Raw genomic sequence first — 18078 nt, forward strand, 5'->3', positions numbered from 1 at the left:
TAGAGATGACTTAAAACTAAATCCTCCAAAAAAAAAAAAAAAGGCAACAATATCTCTCATGAGAACTAGACAAAACCCAAAAATCCATGGATAGAATGGATAAATATGTTATATTTATACACCAGATAGCATACAGCCATGAAAAGCTAAACAACCTGCAGCTACATGTAACACACACGAACCCCGGGGAAGGCAAGGCTACACGAGAACACAAGCCACCAAAAATACACACAGCACGCTTGCATATTATATCAAGTTCAAAAATGAACGAAGCTAAGCAATCTCTGATTTAGGGATACAAACATATGGTCAAACTACAGAGAAAAGCAGGGCATGAACAGGGAACTGAGATGCTGGTTAACCCTGGTGGAGGAAAAGAAGGGGGCAGTGCAGGGAGGGGCTCAGGGTAGCTGCAGAAGAAAGGTCCTCTCCTTCAGCTGAGGGGCAGGTATACAGGTGTTCCCTGCACTGATATTCTTATTTTTTTTTTTTTAAGATTTTATTTATTTGAGAAAGAGAGACACTAACAGAGGGAACAGCAGAGGGAGAGGGAGAAGTGGGGAGCCCCACATGGGGCATGATCCCAGGACTCTGGGATCATGACCTGAGCTGAAGGCAGATGCTCAACCCACTGAGCCCCCCCAGTGTCCCTGCACTGTTAATCTTTATATCTGCACACACATTGTATAAACAGTTTCATCTACTTACATTTAAATTTTTCCAATAGTAACAATAAGATAAAATTTAGTTAAACTATATCCATCCTGGAACAGTACCTAAGGCAGTAAAGCATAAGGAGTCAAGTACTGAACTGCGTCCATCCTGAGCTCACCTTGCAAATACGGACACTAATAGATTCCCTAGGTCTTCAGCCATGGAAGAGTTATACCGTTCCTTGGGGGGAAATATGGCCTAATCATTCCACGGACAGTTGGACAGCCTGGAAATAAAGAACTAGGTAAGGAAAACCAAATAAGTCATAATAAAAGAAAATCAGAATAAAAAAAAATACTGCTTACGATCTATTCTGTACCCAGCACTGCTTTTAAAAATAAGAAATTCGGGGCATCTGGCTGGCTCGGTGGAGTAGATAACTCTTTTTTTAAAAAATATTTATTTATTTAAATAATCTCTACACCTAACATGAGGCTCAAACTCACAACCCTGACGTCAAAAGTTGCTCACTCCTCTGACTTGAGCAGCCAGGCACTCTGAGCATGTGACTCTTGGTCTCAGGGCTGTGAGTTCAGGCTGTAGAGATTACTCAAAAATAAAATCTTTTAAAAAAATTTTAAATGAAGGGCAGCCCAGGTGGCTCAGCGGTTTAGCGCCACCTTTGGTCCAGGGCAGGATCCTGGAGACCCGGGATCGAGTCCCACGTTGGGCTCCCTGCATGGAGCCTGCTTCTCCCTCTGCCTGTGTCTCTGCCTCTCTCTCTCTCTGTATCTCTAATAAATAAATACAAATCTTAAAAAAGAAAAAAACAAAACAAAAATTTTTAATGAAAAATAAATAAATAGGGGCACCTGGGTGGCTCAGAGGTTGAGCATCTGCCTTCAGTTCAGGGCATGATCCTGGGGGGTCCTGGGATCGAGTCCCACATCAGGCTCCCCGCAGGGGGCCTGCTTCTCCCTCTCCCCCCGTCTCTCCTGAATAAATAATTAAAATCTTTTTAAAAATAAATAAATAAGAAAAAATAAAAATAAGTTTTTCAAGAGTCTAAGCTCCAAATTAAGCAAAAGAGTTCCTTATATGTGACAAAGTTGAGATTTTTTTCTTCTGCTCCTCCACTTATATTTGATTGGTTTTTGTCACTCTCTATATTAGCGTTGCAGAAATCAGAGATAACCCCCTCAAGTAGTTAATCTCTATACCACCTAAAATGTGATTTCCTCTCCTCTGCATACTGTGCCACCCAAGACAAGGTCTATCTCTCCCCTTCTGTTTCCTCATTTTTAAGTGCAAAGAATAATAGTCTCTCATAGGATTGTGGTAGGAATTAAATAAATTCATGTAAGGCATTCAGGGCAGTACCTGGTATACAGTAAGTATGAAATAAGGGTTTGCTGTTAAATTTATTTTGGTTTTTATATTTATTTCGGTTTTCATTGCGATTTTTGCCCTTTTGTCAAATTCATCTCCATTTGGAGTGAGAAATCAAGGTAGCATATACCACACATGCTTCTCTTTGAGGTCGAATTTTACCTACCAACATCAATGATTTCTTCCTTTTGAGTTAACGTACTCTCCAGTGCACACACCCCTCACCAAGTCCATTCTAGTGACGGGACAACATCTGAAGGATTCTCAGCTCAGTGGCTGGATAAACACAACAATGGGTAGGAAGAAGTTATCACAAGTCAGACTCATTTCACATGTCCCACTTCCCAATGGGCTTCATCAGCTCCCAGGCTGCCTGGGACACCAGAAGCCTCACCCTAACCCAAGTGCCTAAAACAAAATAAGAGTGCATGGAGGCACCAGGAGAATCAAGCTTCGTCCTTCTTGAAAGGCCTGGTAGCCCCAGACCCTGAACAGTTGAAAATTCCAAAGGCACATACACATGTGCGTGCATTTCCACGGCAGAATGTGTGACCACAACCGAGTGCTCTATCCAGCCATGCAAACCCTCCCGGGTGGGGCTGTGCTGATGTAATTGTGTAACTTGTATTATTATTGCTATTATTTCCAGGGACAGACCAGAAGCTAAAGTCAAATAAGCATATCAAATGTCACCCAAACCTGAAACTGAAAAAGGTCATTAATTCTGACACTCCCAACCTCTTCTAACTTGTTACCCTCAGATTTCCTCGGGGAAAACTAGTTGAGGGTTGGGACAGCAAAGAGAAAAGTCTCCCAAATTCAGCTGAATACCAACCACTTTTTGGTCAATATTTTTAACCCCTCTCTCCGTGCAGAAAAATCTTGTGTTATGCCCAGAAAGGTTCAGAAATTCATCCTTAGTTCCAAGAGCCTTGTTTCCATTTAAGAGAGTCCCTGCAAAATTCCCCACTGAACTCCCACTTTCAAGGCCACACAGACATCACAGGATGACAACAGAACCCTGGTCTGTGATGAATCAAAGGAGGTATTCTGTGGCCTAGAATAACTAGGACGACGTCATCTGTTGTGGCTCTGAAATAACCTTATTACCCAACCAAGGAACCTGCCTGCAGTAGTCTAGTTCCAGGGCCTGCAGACTTGTCCTGTGAAGGGCCAGACCCTAAGTAGTTTAGGTTTCGTGGGCCACAATGTCTCTGCCGGAACCGCCCCCCTCTGCGGTTGCCCTACGAAAGCCACCAAACACGGTGTGGAAGCAACTCCCAACCAACCTCACGGACACCAGTATCTGGACCTCGTGCAATTTTCACGGGTCACAAAATATTATTCTTCTTTTGTTTTCTTTTCTTCCATTTACAAATGTAAACACCATGCTTAGCTCACAGCAGTAGAAAAACAGGTGGTAGGCCAGATTTGGCCGCCTCTGGTCTGGCTGTCTAGAAAAACTCAGTAGTGTACGTTCTTACCCTGAAACAGAGGCAGTGAAGAGCCCAAGAGAGGTTCTCTGACAGGATTTCCACTTTGAACTCGGCTCCCACGCGGCCTCCTTACATCAAGGACACGCGATTGCCTGCCTGGCGCTGCACGCATACGATTACTGTATTATCATATAATAATAGTGATCTTTTGTGACCCAGGATGATGAAATTCTTTAACACATCATTAATATATATGATAATTAGGCAACAAGTGCGGCTGGGTGGGCCACTGCCCAAGCAGAAGTCATCAGCTGTCAGTGATGAGGAACGCCTCTGGTAATAAGCAGGTACTCACAGGGCAATTTCCAAAATGAAATATTCCATTCTCGTTTTTAAATCTGTTTTCCTTCTGGGGACAGCACGTGCTGCACGGGTGTCGGAGGACCCAAGCTTCAGGCTTCAGGAGTATAACCTGTTTCCTGACCCCTGACTCTTCTTTCCCCACTTGCCGACATTCCTCCCCACCCCCCGCCTCCCACCCCTCCCCTATTTCTACTTAATCCTCTCCTAGCGGGTTACAAACGCATTCACACTGCTCTGAATTCATAGTTTTAAGAGAATATTCTCAACAAGCTGCCAAAAATCCCTGTCTCAAACTTGAGTCCCATTCCAACAATGGTCCTGAGGAATTTAGGGAACCAGGTGAGTCCTCTCTATGCACATCAGTCCCACCCCCACGGTGGCCATGATGACACACCAACCCGTCCTATTCCCCCCTGCTTCCACTTGGCCCCCCCACCCACCACCGAACCTCGATGATGTCACTAGACATTGCTTGTAGGAATCAGCATTGTACATGGTGGGACAGAGGTACTGCCCTGTGCACTGGGCCTTCCTTCACACCATGGAAGAGGAGAACTCCTCATCAAGAGAATTTTTCTCGCCCTGTGGAGGGGATTCACCCATGAAAGTATTTCATTAGCAGATTTTGGACCTCCTAAGATACCAGTGCCTACCTGAGAAACAATTCCAGGGGAAGTCCACGCAAAACCCTTGTCCACGCAGCTCCTTCAGCACCACAGCCACCAGTACCACTTCGAATGCGACCTTAAACTAGCCCCATGAGCAATTTAAAAGCTGTAAAACAGGGGCTTTATTTGGAACTCCCTGTGAATCACAGACCCGATAATGTACTAGGACAACTGTTTCCCAACCTGCTACCTTTTCCACATCACCAATTTTAAAAGATCACAGCTGAAGTATTTTCCTCTCTCAGTACGCTGAAATAAGAGAAGAATATTCATATTCTCTTGTACAAGAAAAGACTATCCCTAACTGTACTCTTCAAAGAAGAAAAGAATTTAAACTTGTGGAGAAATTATGCCATTTTTCTGAAACAGTTCTTGGGATACACAGCTGGGTGATGAAACATTTCCTACGGGTAACTAATCCCGAGCTAACTCTCGTAAAAAAAATAAAGTAACAAAGCACATTTTGTGACGATGTCGTGTTGACCTGTTTGCACCGCTCATTTAGGAATTTACAAAATTCTGAATTCATATCATAAAACAGGAAAGTGGGGGAATCAAACATACCTATTCATGAAGACTTGAACTTGGCTCACAGACCACCCAGGTTGTGAGAGGCCTTCAGAGGCAGTTAGTGCAATGACATAACTCACAAGAATGCCCTGGAGTGAAGTGGTTTTTTTTTTTTTTTTTAAGGTATTTCATTTTTCTTGAGTTTAATTCATCAAGAATAGTGACCTTTCTCTAAAGGGCTGTGCTCCAGTCAACCAAGATGTGGTTATGATTATAAGATTATTATTTTTAATAGAAGCTATCAATTACTGAGTACTTACGTGCCAGGAACTATGCTAAGAGCTTTATGTGCATTATCTCATTTAACCTGCATGACTAACCCTATTAGGCAGATAATATTATCTTCCTTTTATAGATGAAGAAGTTGAGTGTCAGAGAGGTTAAGTGACTTGCCTAAGGTCAGACAAACAATAAAATGCACACAAACCCAGTACCATCTGAGGCAAAATCCATCCACTAGGATCATTCCATGAAACAGGTTCCTATATTTGAGTCGTGCCATTCAAATTACATCAATCTCACCATTAACCTGGTATCTACACTACAGTGGGTCCCAAACTTGACTTTGCATTATAAAAATTACAATCTCTTTCTAAAAACAGAGATTCCCAGAACCCACTCCAGCTCCACAACATATAATGTGGAAGCAGATCAGTCTCTTAACCTTTTAAATGATGCCAAACAAGTACACAGATTTTTTTCTCCCACTAAACTTAACAATATTTCTTTTTTTTTTTTTAACTTAACAGTATTTCATGAAAAATATTCCAAGTCTTAACTCTCCAGGCAATTGGCTGCCATTTCGTCGTTAAGCATATTCTCTCTGGTTCACAATAATGGATGGATGGAGATGGATGGATGGATGGATGGATGGATGGATGGATGGATGGGAACTCCATCCTTGACCCTCAGAGAAAAGCTTTATTTAGAGAACCACAGCTCATGGAAGCAGTGTGACCAAAGCAGCCTTAGGCCTGTCACACCAATAAGGACACTGACACCCAGGAGCAAGGAGATGGGTTCAGAATCACATGGCCAGGAGGCAGTAGGTCCACGATCTCACTTCCTCCAAGGACAGTGTACCCTTCTTAGAATTCGTCTAGAATCATGCAGAGACCCAAACTAACCACAGGAAAGGACTGACTGGCACATGCTAAGTGACTGTAAATATGTCCAAAGGACTTATTAACAGGTGCAAATTAAGTTCCTTCATGTTCATCGGACCCTGCTGGACACACAGTATGGACCCTCCACGGAAAGGGCCAGACTTGACTTCTAATTTGCATACTTTCATATGATTATACATTATACGGAGCTTTATACTGAAAGACACAGACCTGAGTTCCAACCTCAACTCTCCCACCTACTCACACGACCTTGTTGCCACTTCTTTGCCCGGGAGCAGTTTCCCTTTTCTCACCCAAAAAGCCGTGATCACAACCACTGTTTCCTTAACTTACATGCCTCACGTAGGCAAGCACCTGGGGTCGGCCACAGGTTTGCCATCTAAAATTATAGTTATGTTTCTTTTGCGGTTACCTAAAAAGTGAAATGCACTCTGCTTGCGCAGCTAATTGTTCCAAGTGCCAAGGCTCAATGTCCCAGTTTAAAAACAAAACAAAACAAAACCAGCCTCCATTAGAACGTTCCTTTATGCTGTGCTTTCTAAACTGAGGATTGAAAACATGCTTCCAAGATACACAGCTGTCTAACGTGCTAAGAGCAATAATGAGTTGCCATGATATCCAAGGATAACAAAATTAACAACATCCTCCAAAACAATCTCCTCTGGGGTGATTTACCAATTATTTCAATAAAATGTTCAGTCATGAGAAGAAAAGGACTTGGACTGGAAACGAAGTGAAATATATTCTCCTCTCTCTGTCCTTTGGTAAAACTTGCTAAGAAAAAATAAAAAACTGACCGTAAATTTTCTAAGTCCCCGCCTGTTTTCTCCCAAGTCGTTCCAAACAGAAGATCCAAGGTGGATCTATCAGATTTGTTGCCAGAGAACAGATTTCATGGGTTGCAAGAACAAGTCTTTCTGCATTTTATCTTACTTAGAGAGTTGCACGGCAGCTCTTTGGAACTTTTCTTCGTAATGTTTTCTCCACTCACAGCCTCCAGCCCAGCTAGCCCATTTTACGAGGAATAAGATTTCACTGAAAAGATCCAGAAGGTTGACTGAGCACGACAGAGCGAGAATTTCAGTCCGTCCGATTTCCTCCAGCCACTGTGTGCATCTACATGGGTCAGATGAATAGCAAACTTGCTCCTGCAACTCATGAGACTCTGTTCACTGGCAACAAATCTGACAGATCCACCGTCCCTTCAGTCATGTCCAATTTGGCCACAATCCTCTAGATGTGGTCATTAATTCCTGCTGACCGTGGCTGCCACTGCCGAGCACTGAACAAAGCTCTGTGACACCGGCTGCAGATGGTCTGGGTGGGACGCGGGCTTGGGATTTATTTGCTTTCTGTATGTACAGTTGACTTCTGAACAATATGGGGCTTGGGGTGTGCTCAAAAATCACTGTTCAACTTTTGACTCCCCCCACCCCAGAACTTAACTACCAACAGCCTGCAGCTGATCAGAAGCCTCCCCAATGACATAAATGGTTAACACATATTTTGCATTCTGCAAGCAAGCAGGCTAGGGGAAAGAAAATGTCACGAAGAAAATCATAAGGAAGAAAACAATACAGCTGGAGTGCTGAACTGTATTTATCCAAAAAAATTAAAAATCCCTGCATAAGTGGACCTGTGCAATTCAAACCTGTGCTGTTCCAGGCTCTGCTGTGCTCAGGCTGAGAGGGGTGGGCTAGGAGGGGAGCGCATTGGCCTGCTCTCCACTGCACAGTTTCACCCACACGGACGAGCACCTGCCCTCTAAAGGGATGCAGAAGGATAAAGCTCTCAAAGGCTACCTTTGGGTCAAAATGCCTTAAAGCATTATTTCTAAATTGGAACTATCTTCTTCAGCAAGAAGAGAAGGGTCTTTGGCTTATAAGATCGATTGAGCAGAGCATCTCCCACCACGATGTCATGGTAGAGGAACGCGGTCTAGGTTAACTTCTCCAAACCACAGGATGGCCCGTTATTGTCTATCTGTGGGATTTCCACGGCAACGGTGCTCATCCCTTCCTAACAAGCCCTGCTACCCCACATCGAAGTTTTCCCACAAAATCACGGGTCCAACACACAAGGGAGATCTCAGCCAGTTTCTATGTCAACACCAACATGACTCTTCTCGGCTAATAAGGGGCATTTTAACATTTGTAGATTCTTTCCTATTCCCAGCTGTCCCTAGACAATTTTTTTTTTTTAAGTTAAATTATCAATAGCAACGGATCGCAGGTCAAAAGCCAGGGGTGGTTTTTCATCTCAGCAAATATACACAAAAGCCAAGATGCAGTAAGAGCCAAATTGTGTGTTTAAAACATCACGAAAAGGGTAAAAACCTAATGACTCTTGTGTGCATGATTCCTGATGCAGATCTGGAGTAAACAAACACTTCACGGAGCAATCCCCTTCTCAGAGACCGTTTACTCATATGCCAAAGTATTACTTGAGGGAACAGCAGCTATGCTGGTGATAAATAGTGTCCCCATTGAGCCAGGGGGGTAAGTGAGATCCAAAAGCCAATTACAGCAGCTACCGTGGTTGTTTTAGAGAGGGTTGCACACATGCGTCTAATTATAAAGCGGTCCATTTCCCCACTGTGAGGCTGCATACAACAAGCCCCGCGTCCAAAAGCTTCTGTTTCGGGACAGAAGAGCCATCAAGGAGGCCACCAAACGTTCCACAAGATCAAGAGCTTTGTGACTCTGGATCTCCCATTACTATCATTTTTCGTTACATCATGAAAAATTTCAAAGATACAGAAAATTACAAAGAATAATGTCATGAACACCGATACACTCATGACCAAGTGCTGTTAAGTCTTAATGTCTTAAAGCCTCTTCTTTTCCTCTTATTACACAGGAAAATAAAAATCTGTGGGTAGCCCTCCTCATCCCATACCCTTGCCTCCCACAACAATATGCAATATTAGTTTGCATGTTTTCAAGCAGTATGTAAATAGTATCAGACTGTAAGTATCAGCCTAGAAATGTGTTTTTTTCTCCACCCTGTATTTCTGAAACTTATCCACAGATAAGTGGATACACACACGTAAAATATGGTTCTGGCTCATTCATTTGCTGCTTCATTCATTTTCATTACATAGAATTGCACTGCATGAACAGAGCACATGCAGTTGTATTCCTCTTCCTTCTGAAGGGTGGCTTGACTGTTTTAGATTTGTCACTACCTACCGCAAACAGCACAGACATGACCATTTTTTTTTTGGTAAGAGTTTATTTATTCATGAGAGACACAGAGAGAGGCAGAGACATAGGGAGAGGGAGAAGCAGGCTCCATGTGGGGAGCCTGATGCAGGACTCGATCCCAGGACCCCGGGGTCACACCCTGAGCCAAAGGCCAATGCTAAACCCCTGAACCACCCGGGCGTCCCAGAAATGACCATTCTTAAACGTGTGTCCCTTTGCACACATACGACGTCCTCCCAAGACGTCAACCCAGAGCCGGAGCTGCTGAGCTGCGCAGTAGGTGTGAGTCTGCAGCTTTCCTGGTGTTGCCACATTGCCCTCCAAAGCAAATGTACCCAAAAAATATTCCCACCATCAGCGGATGAGAATGTCTATCGCTCTACATCGCTGTCATCAATCAATACTGTCAGATTCTTTCATTTTTGCCTATCTGATGGGTGTGAAATAGTATCTCATTTTAATTTGTGTTTTCCTGACTCCCAGGGAGGCAGGCCATGCCTTCATCTTTACTGCCTCAATACTCATTTCAATGAATTGCAAATTTCTCTACTTGCCTTCTTTCTTATTGCTTTGTAAGCAATCTTTATGTGTCCTGTGACTTTAGGAAAGTTACTTAATATCTTGGCTTCCCAGGTGTGGCAATAATAATACCTACCTCCATCCTACCTACCATCAGGGATGATCTCTGGCTGATGGTAAAGCACTTAGTCCAGTGCCTATTACGTAATAGGCACTCAAAAAAAAAAAAATCACTCCTGTTACTGTTACGAATGTGAAGAAGGGTTAAGGGTATTTCTAGCATTTCTCCCAAGTTTGTAGCTGCCTTTGGGATAAATAAAGCAGGACTCAGGAGGAGTCTCAGCAACTCTCTTGGCCCAGGTTCTCCCCCACCACCGAAGACATAATATCGGGACCCCGCTGTTTGTAAGCTACCTCGAGGAAACTGTACAAAGACGATTCTCCTGGACATCGTGTAAACTAAACATCCATGTTATGCTTCCTTCAATCTGCAAGTGGCTGTAATCTCATCTGTGAAATGGCCATAATTCTGAATTTCAACCAAGGTTAAGTCACAGAGTGCAAACAACTCCGAGGAGACAGAAGTGGGTGGTAGAGGCCGGCAGGTAAACCAGTGTTAGGGACCAGCTGAGCCTTCCTGGGGTGGAAATAACAGCTACAGCCTCCTAAGGACCCACCAAGCCCAAGACCACTCCATTTTCCCACACATCATAAGCGATCCTTGAATTAAAAAAAAAAAAAAAAAGGCAAAAAGAAAATCATCACATGGCTTATAAGATTTTTTTAAAAAAAAAATAATAATAATGACATTGACATCCCCGAGGTGACAGGCAATCCCATCTGACACACACTGTGGGAATGCTATCTAACCCCGATATACAGAAGAACATGTTCCTAAGGACATGCCGGTAAGCTAGAGGGATGCCACGTAAGCTTGTCTGCTTGGACTCTTAACATATTTAGTTTCGTGTGGAGATCCTCCCAGATTGGCTTCTATTCAGTCGTATCTTGACCTTGCCTTGGAGAAAGGCCATGTTCATCTTTATGAACTCTGCCAGTGGAGTCAGAAAGCATAGATCGCTGTGCTCCAGGCCTATCAAGTAGTCCTGACATCAGCTTCAACTGGTGACTGGCAGGGTCCCTTTTCAGATGTACTTGCACATCATCTAACGTTCAGAATTCTCTCCCTCCGGATTCAATTTCAACTGGCACTGAAGAAACCAGAGACTTTTCCTTTGCCACTGAAGAAGGAGGCCCTCTACCCCCCTATCTTCTCCAGGGCAATCATGTGTAAGAGTCAACTCTAGCCCAAACATAATTAGACCATCTTCTGATACCTATCTAGGAGCACTGCTTTCTTCCTTAAATGTGTGCCAAGTTTCCACTTTCAAGAAGTTAAATTGCCATATAAAATTGCCCTGGTGATGATGAGTAATTAGACACTGTAATGGAAAATTAACTGTGTTTTTATTTAGAGCATTAATTTTAACAAGACTTTTTTTTTTTCTAACTGCTATTAAGCCGCAATAAAAATAAATTAAATCCTCAGGGGTTGCGGAGGTTTTCTGGTAAAAGACAAACAAACAAAAACCTCTTCTTTCTGGAACCACGTATTTTGGTAATATCGCCAAGTTTGTGCAAGGCTCTGATCTGAACCCCGTTATGAATACGTCCCGATGGCAATTTTCATCCCGTCATCTGTGCTGTGGCGGAAGAAATAACCATTCCAATCTGAGAGGTCGCTGGAACAGAGGCAGGCACACAGGGCCTGTCGCAGGTGGGGAGCCTTCCCCCCGAATATCCCGCAGTGCCCTCCACTCTCCGTGTGCTGCACCCAGGGGAGCCCTCCGCGAGGAGGCTGGGAGAGTGGGGTTCGGCTCTGGGGCCACACGAAACACACCTGCTTGCTGCACAAGACAGCGTGTACAGCGGCATTCCCCAAGGAAGAATGTGGAAGGGGGCTGGAATCTGCCCATCTCATCCCAATCCCTGCGGCCCTCTCTGTTCCAGCCCTCTGGTCCTGCATTCCAGTTAAGAGGTCACCGACGGGTTCAGCCACAGGACCTGAGTGCCCTCCGCTCTGGAGCCGGCCCGAGGGGCCCGGGTGGCGGGGCGGGCGCCGCGACCCCCACCCAAGTTCACGGGCTTCCCACCAAGGAGGGACCCTCACGCAGATCGGGTGGCCTCCCTAGCTGTTCACCCCGGTTCCTCACGGACCTCAAAATAAGGTGCAAGTGACACCTACCAATGCTTCTGGCTTGACGTCTACTCAATCCTCCCCGGTGAACGCTGAATGCTGGGGCCTGGGATCCCTTGTTTTAAGGGGCTCCACGTGCATCTCAGTAAAATCGACCTTAGCCAGTTACTACCCGCAAAGTGACAAGAATTTGAGAAGCGCCTTTACTCTCGCCCGGGCAGCGCAGCTGAAGGACACCGGGCGACACGCGAGGCTCAGATCCAGTAGCCTGGGAGTTGCAGGGAAACCTGCTTTTTCCTTTTTCTCCTATTCCTTCCTTCTGGGGGATTTTTATGTATTTATTTTTCAGTTTAATGCCTCCTTACGATTTACACAACCTTTTATAATCCTTACAGCTTTCCTATAGATCCATGGGATTTTTTTCAACCTAATAATCTTTTCACTTGGATCCCCGGCGTGGGTACAGCGAGCACCTCTATGCAGTCCACGCTCACCTCCCAAAGCACCTGCAATCCTGAGCCACAGCCCACAAGGACACGAGAGGCGGCCTTCGTAAGACAGGTACCAGGCCCCATTGGACGAGGTTGATGGGACAACGTGGCTGGCGATAACACCCCTTAGGTGGAGTTCAAACAGAAGATACCATCTGGTGAGCAGAAGTATTAAGTTGTCATGACGCCCCCCCCCCCCAATCCCAACTCCGAACTGCCCAATACGTTCTAGAGAACAACAAAGAAGGGCTTGGCAGTGGTTGGACAGAGAAGTTTAGAGGAATTTTTAAAGTATCCCAACCATGAGTCAGGATTCAGAATAAACTTAAATGTCCTGAACTCGGTGCCATCACCAAGCAAGAATGAGTATCTGTTGAATGAAATTGTTGAATTAAATGATACTAAAGACTGTAGACACTTGGGGAGGCATTTTAACTTGCGGACTAAATTTCTTATCAGTTTCCCGTTGGTTAATAGGAACCCAGAACCGGAGAAGAAAGTGCTGATGAACTACAGTCACCACTTAAAAGGGACCCCTGGAGACCCCCTCAGCCCCTCTGTTTCACAAGGGAGTTATAAAATTTAAGGAGTAAATGAGACAACAACTGACAAGGCCAAAAGAGCTCAGCTCCAAATATATTGTGACCCCGGAGGAGTCCTGTACGCCGTGCATCTCTCGACTTATTCACCCTCAGAATGGGAACAGGAGAAGCACTTATGAAGGATCGCTAATAAAAGCCCATCTGCCTCTGGCAGCAATACAAATGCCTGTTGATAATGATCATTCTCCCGGACCCCAGTTTACATTTTTCCATTAACATTCCAGTCCCCGACCCTCAGGTTCCCAAGATCCCGTGGGCTTTGGTCTCAGACTGCGAGACCCTGCTGAGATTTGGGGAATCCCTGCTGCCAACTCCGTGAAGCAATAGCTGGCTGCCTACCTCCCAAAGAAGTCATTACACACGTCCCCACCTCATTTCATTTTTCACTGGGATGCCACCCAATCTTGGTGATAAAAATGAACCCAAGACACCACCCCAAAGAACGTGTTTCTCTTGGACCCACCAAAGGATAAAATGTTCTCAGCACCACCTCTTAAACACTCTTCCCCAAATGCCCCTTTTAATTGGCTGGTTGACTGTCCCTTGGGTGTGACTGCACGGATTTATCCCTGGTGTGTAACCAAGTTGGAAAAGCCTTGCTGATTTGCGAGTACCCTAACAAGAAGGACGGCAAGTGTATAGCGTGGACTGAAACTGCGTTTAAGCAACGATGTGACCCTAGCGCTTCACCAAAAAAAAAAAAAAAAAAAGTACATTCTGCTTGGGGAGATGGGTCTGTGATCTCTGCGACCCCTTGCAGCTCTGTACCTCCACCGATGGTTCTAGAAGACTGGCCACTGAAGATCACTGGGAGATCCCAGAGAACCGTTCCACCAGACCAGGAGAAAGAAATTCGCCTCTAGGTTTCAGTGGATCAATTAAAAGCCATGTGCTGGTCACAGGCTATAAAATGTCCAAATATCTGCATTCACCTCCCTCCCCTCCTCCACATTCCCCGGCCAAAACACGCATGTGCAAGTCTAGGGTAATTCTAGGTTATAAGTATAAATAACTGTAATAAAATTGTAAGTCCTGAGCACAGTAGGTTGGCTGGTCACCATCCTCAAGAAAACTCTTAGGATCAATTGTTCTATCCTCGTTTTTGTGAAGCAGGCTATTCATCTTTTCCAAACTCTGCTTGGTTTCTAAAGATCGAACTGAAAGGAGAGCCTTCAGAAATGACTCTGCCGGTGTATCTGCACCGTACTCCGTCCCGAGAAGCCAGACTTCTTCATGCGACTCTTCCACCGAGAAACACTAATCACGACCAGAAAAATGAAATCATGCACTCGGGAGTTAAATCGGATTTAAGATAGTCTAAATTGCACCTCACTTTTGGCCTCTAATCACTGTCAGTGTTCTAAGGTTGATGAGAGACTGTTAACTGATTTCTAAATGGCAATATATTTCCATTCTAAATGGGGAGGACTATTACCAGATTTTAAAATAAAACTGTGTTACATGCTAAGTAAATTCTATACATATTTCACACCTCATCAGTGGTCCGAGTGGCAAGTTTTTTTTTCAAATGGAGGCTCTCTTTGGGCTGGATTTTTTAAATTTTATTTTCAATCTAATGACAAATGTTCCTTCAGTTTGGCTTCAAAGACTAGGATTCCCTTTCTCGCTGTCTACTGTTTCCCAAGCGCACCTCTTGGGAAACTTAAATAAATTTAGAGACAGCCTTCTAAGCCTAAAATGACTGCATTTGTAATAAGAAAGGGCCTGTTATTAAAATAAAAAAAAAAAAAAAAGAAAGGGCCTGTTAAAACAAATAATTTTTTTTGAAGGTGAGTATTCCATCAAGGTTAGAGTGTCTAATAATAAATTACCGTCAGGTGATGGTCTGCCAAATGAAAAATGTTTCCATTTCTCAGTTTACTTGAATACATGCTCTTCCCTCTGAGGAGATTCAGTACCATAAACTGACATTTGGGTCACTAAAGCTAAACACTGTGGACTGCTTAATTATATAGAGGCTTTTTAAATGCTGTGGCTCTATATCCACCCCAATTTTATATACTTATTATGCAAGGTCGTAACTTTTTTAAAAAAATCTTATTTCATTATTTTACCTGGCAAAGTTCACTTCTGGTAGTTAAATTTTAAAAAGAGCAGACGGAAGGATGAGAGAAAGTTTAGTAATTTTAATTCCAATGTATGCCTTTCACTTGATTTGAAATTTTTATACATCAGTTCTACCAAAAGTGCTAAATATTTATCCCTATCCAGAAAAAATATATATATATATACATATATACAAAAAAACTCCACACACAAAAAAGATATATATGTATACATAAAAACACACATACAGTGAATTGAATGTAGAATGCCAGCAACTTAATGCCATTTTTTAATTAATATAAAAGATTAAGTTTATCCAGTCTAAGATTTTTTGATCTTGAACATAACTGTTAAAAACAGCAAAAATGCTTTGAAAGTGTGGTATTTGCAAAACCCTTGAGAAGTCACTAATGGGATTCCCATGATCTAATACATGTAAGGCTTTAACTGTAATCGTAAACCCACTAAAGGCTTACGACCTGAAAGTATGGACTATTGTAGCCAGTTTTTATGGGTTTAATTCCGCTGGCAAATCCCAGTTTCTATATTTTAAATCTCAACTAGCACAAAATCACGACTTTTTCCAAAGAACATTCTAAAGAAAGTAAACACCGGAATGACAGGGCAAGAAAATCATTACCAACAACCACCCTTTCACCCAAACCATCAGTGAACTTCAAAAGCACAAGACCGAGCAAAACTTTTAGTTCGTGATACACGTGCAATTCACCCTTAACATTCTCAAAACTACATATGAATCATCTTATTTTCCTCTGACTTATTTCCCATACAAGATTCAGTGAAACAGAACTTACTCAGCCCCTATTGATGACTGGATCACTGTTTTCTGGGGTTATTTATTACTTTTTTTCTTTTTTTAGTATGTTTTTACTATGATCCAAATTGTATAACTGCTAAAAGCCAGGAAAATCTGCCTTCAGGTCAACGCATAGCACAAAGGCCCTACAAATTTTGCTCGCCCTGCGCTATACCTGGGTGCTCCGAATCGTTCTATTTTGTCCGAGGGTCCTGCAGGAATGCAATGTACTTAGCAGGGTACATTGCAATTTGTGATTAAATCTTCTTCTCCCCGTCAAGAGGTTTGAGTTATCATACCAAATGATGACTTATGCTCAATACAAGACTCAGTCTACCTCCCCTATCCCATATATGTGCAAACTATTCGTTCAAGGGTTTATACATGCAAGGCCAGCACACAAATGCAAAAATATAAATATTAAGGATATCTACCTTATTTCTAAAGTGTCTTATTTGTTCCTCGCCTTATACAGTTCTTGATTCTTAAAATTCAATATTGCAAATCTTGTGATGGGCTGAATCAGGCCTAATTCCACTTTACAGATAAAATTTAATTTACAAAGACATAACTGAATATTGTATTTAATTTGTAAGCAAATACATGTGGAAACAACTTGGTTTCGAAAGAACTTTGCTGTATTTACATATTCACTGATTATTATTCACTGATTGTTCCACGGACAACCTCAAACCAAAAGAAAATAGAGGATTCCAAGCACTGTGCACCAGAAGCTTCTGGCTGAAAGCTTCCAAAAAATATCTTTTAAAAAAAAAACACTGCTAGCTCTTCACTCTACTTTTTCAACCTAAGTTGTAACAAAATTATTTATTTCAGGGCACGCGTGCAACAAACATAACCTCAAAGTTTCTTTTAGTTGGGAAATACTGAATTTTTACCTTTAGTTGAAAGCACTGCTGATAACTTATTTTTGATAAAAATTGCTTCAACTTTTTTTTTCTTTTTCTTTCCTATACCTGCTTTTCAATAGCCTAAATCCTTCCAAAGCCAGGGCACTTTGAAACTTGGAGCTTCTCTTAACACACTCAAAGCTTAAAAAATAAAAAATTAAAAAACCTCTGGATTTACTTTCCACATAAACCTAGGACTTTCTCAGTGTGTTTATTAAATGTTGATCTTTCCCCAGCCGTCTTCTTCGGCCCTCGCGGATAGAGAAAACCAGACGGGAAGAATGTTTTTATTGTTGTAACTGTTGTTTTTTCAGCCACTTAAAACAAAAGGGGGTGACCTCCTCTGCCTCGCACCGCAAGGCGACGGATTCCAGAGCTGCCGCCCCAGAGGAACAGAGCCTTTCAAGTAAAAAGTTCAATGATTTCGGGATTCGGTCGAGAGCCTGGGGGATACGACCGAGGGGCCTGCAGGCTCCCCAGAGGGGGCAAGGCCAGGTCGGACGCGCCGGCTCGAGGGGAGGTGCACCCCCGCTTTCTGCAACCGCGAGCTGGGCGCTGAACCGGGGCAAGTGTTGCAACTTTCTGCGCGGAAACCGGGGCTGCGCAGGGGAGCGGGAGCGCCCCCGGGGTCCCCGCCGCCGCCTCCAGTGCCCCGGCCCCGGGGAGGGAGCCCCGCGCCCCGCTGACCCCCCCCCCCAGCCTCTCCCCTCCCCGCACCCCGACGGCGCGTCTCACCGGTGCAGGAATGCAGGGGCTTGGGGCGCACGACCAGCGACGGGCACACGGAGTAGAGGGAAAGTTTCTCGAAGTAGTCGCAGGTCTCCTTGGAGAGGATCTCGTCGATCATGAAGGTCTTGTAGCGCCGCCTGGCTGCTTTGAGCTGGCCGGGCGAGCTGAGCCGCAGCTCGGCGTGGCAGTGCATGGTGAGCGGGCGGCGCGGCGGCCGGGGCCTGACCCGCTCGTGGGCCGCGCGCGGGGGCAGGGCCGGGCTCCGAGGCGCGCGGAGGGGAGCGGGCACCGGGCGCGCCGGCCGCGCGTCTACACCCACCCGCGGGCCAGCA

The 18078-nt window shown here is 44.1% G+C and overlaps 1 protein-coding gene across 1 annotated transcript in view; it reads right to left on the reverse strand.

Annotated features, from left to right (window-relative positions):
* BARX2 (BARX homeobox 2) overlaps positions 1-18077 on the reverse strand; it is a 73646-nt gene extending 55569 nt beyond the window's left edge. Inside the window, exon 1 of the mRNA XM_025464921.3 lies at positions 17753-18077. Coding sequence (XP_025320706.1) covers positions 17753-17939 — 187 coding nt within the window. The 5' untranslated portion in view covers positions 17940-18077. The remainder of the gene's footprint in view (positions 1-17752) is intronic.
* Position 18078: the final 1 nt, after the last annotated feature.

Source organism: Canis lupus, chromosome 5, assembly GCF_003254725.2.
Source record: "Canis lupus dingo isolate Sandy chromosome 5, ASM325472v2, whole genome shotgun sequence".
In the NCBI taxonomy this organism is placed as follows: domain Eukaryota; kingdom Metazoa; phylum Chordata; class Mammalia; order Carnivora; family Canidae; genus Canis; species Canis lupus.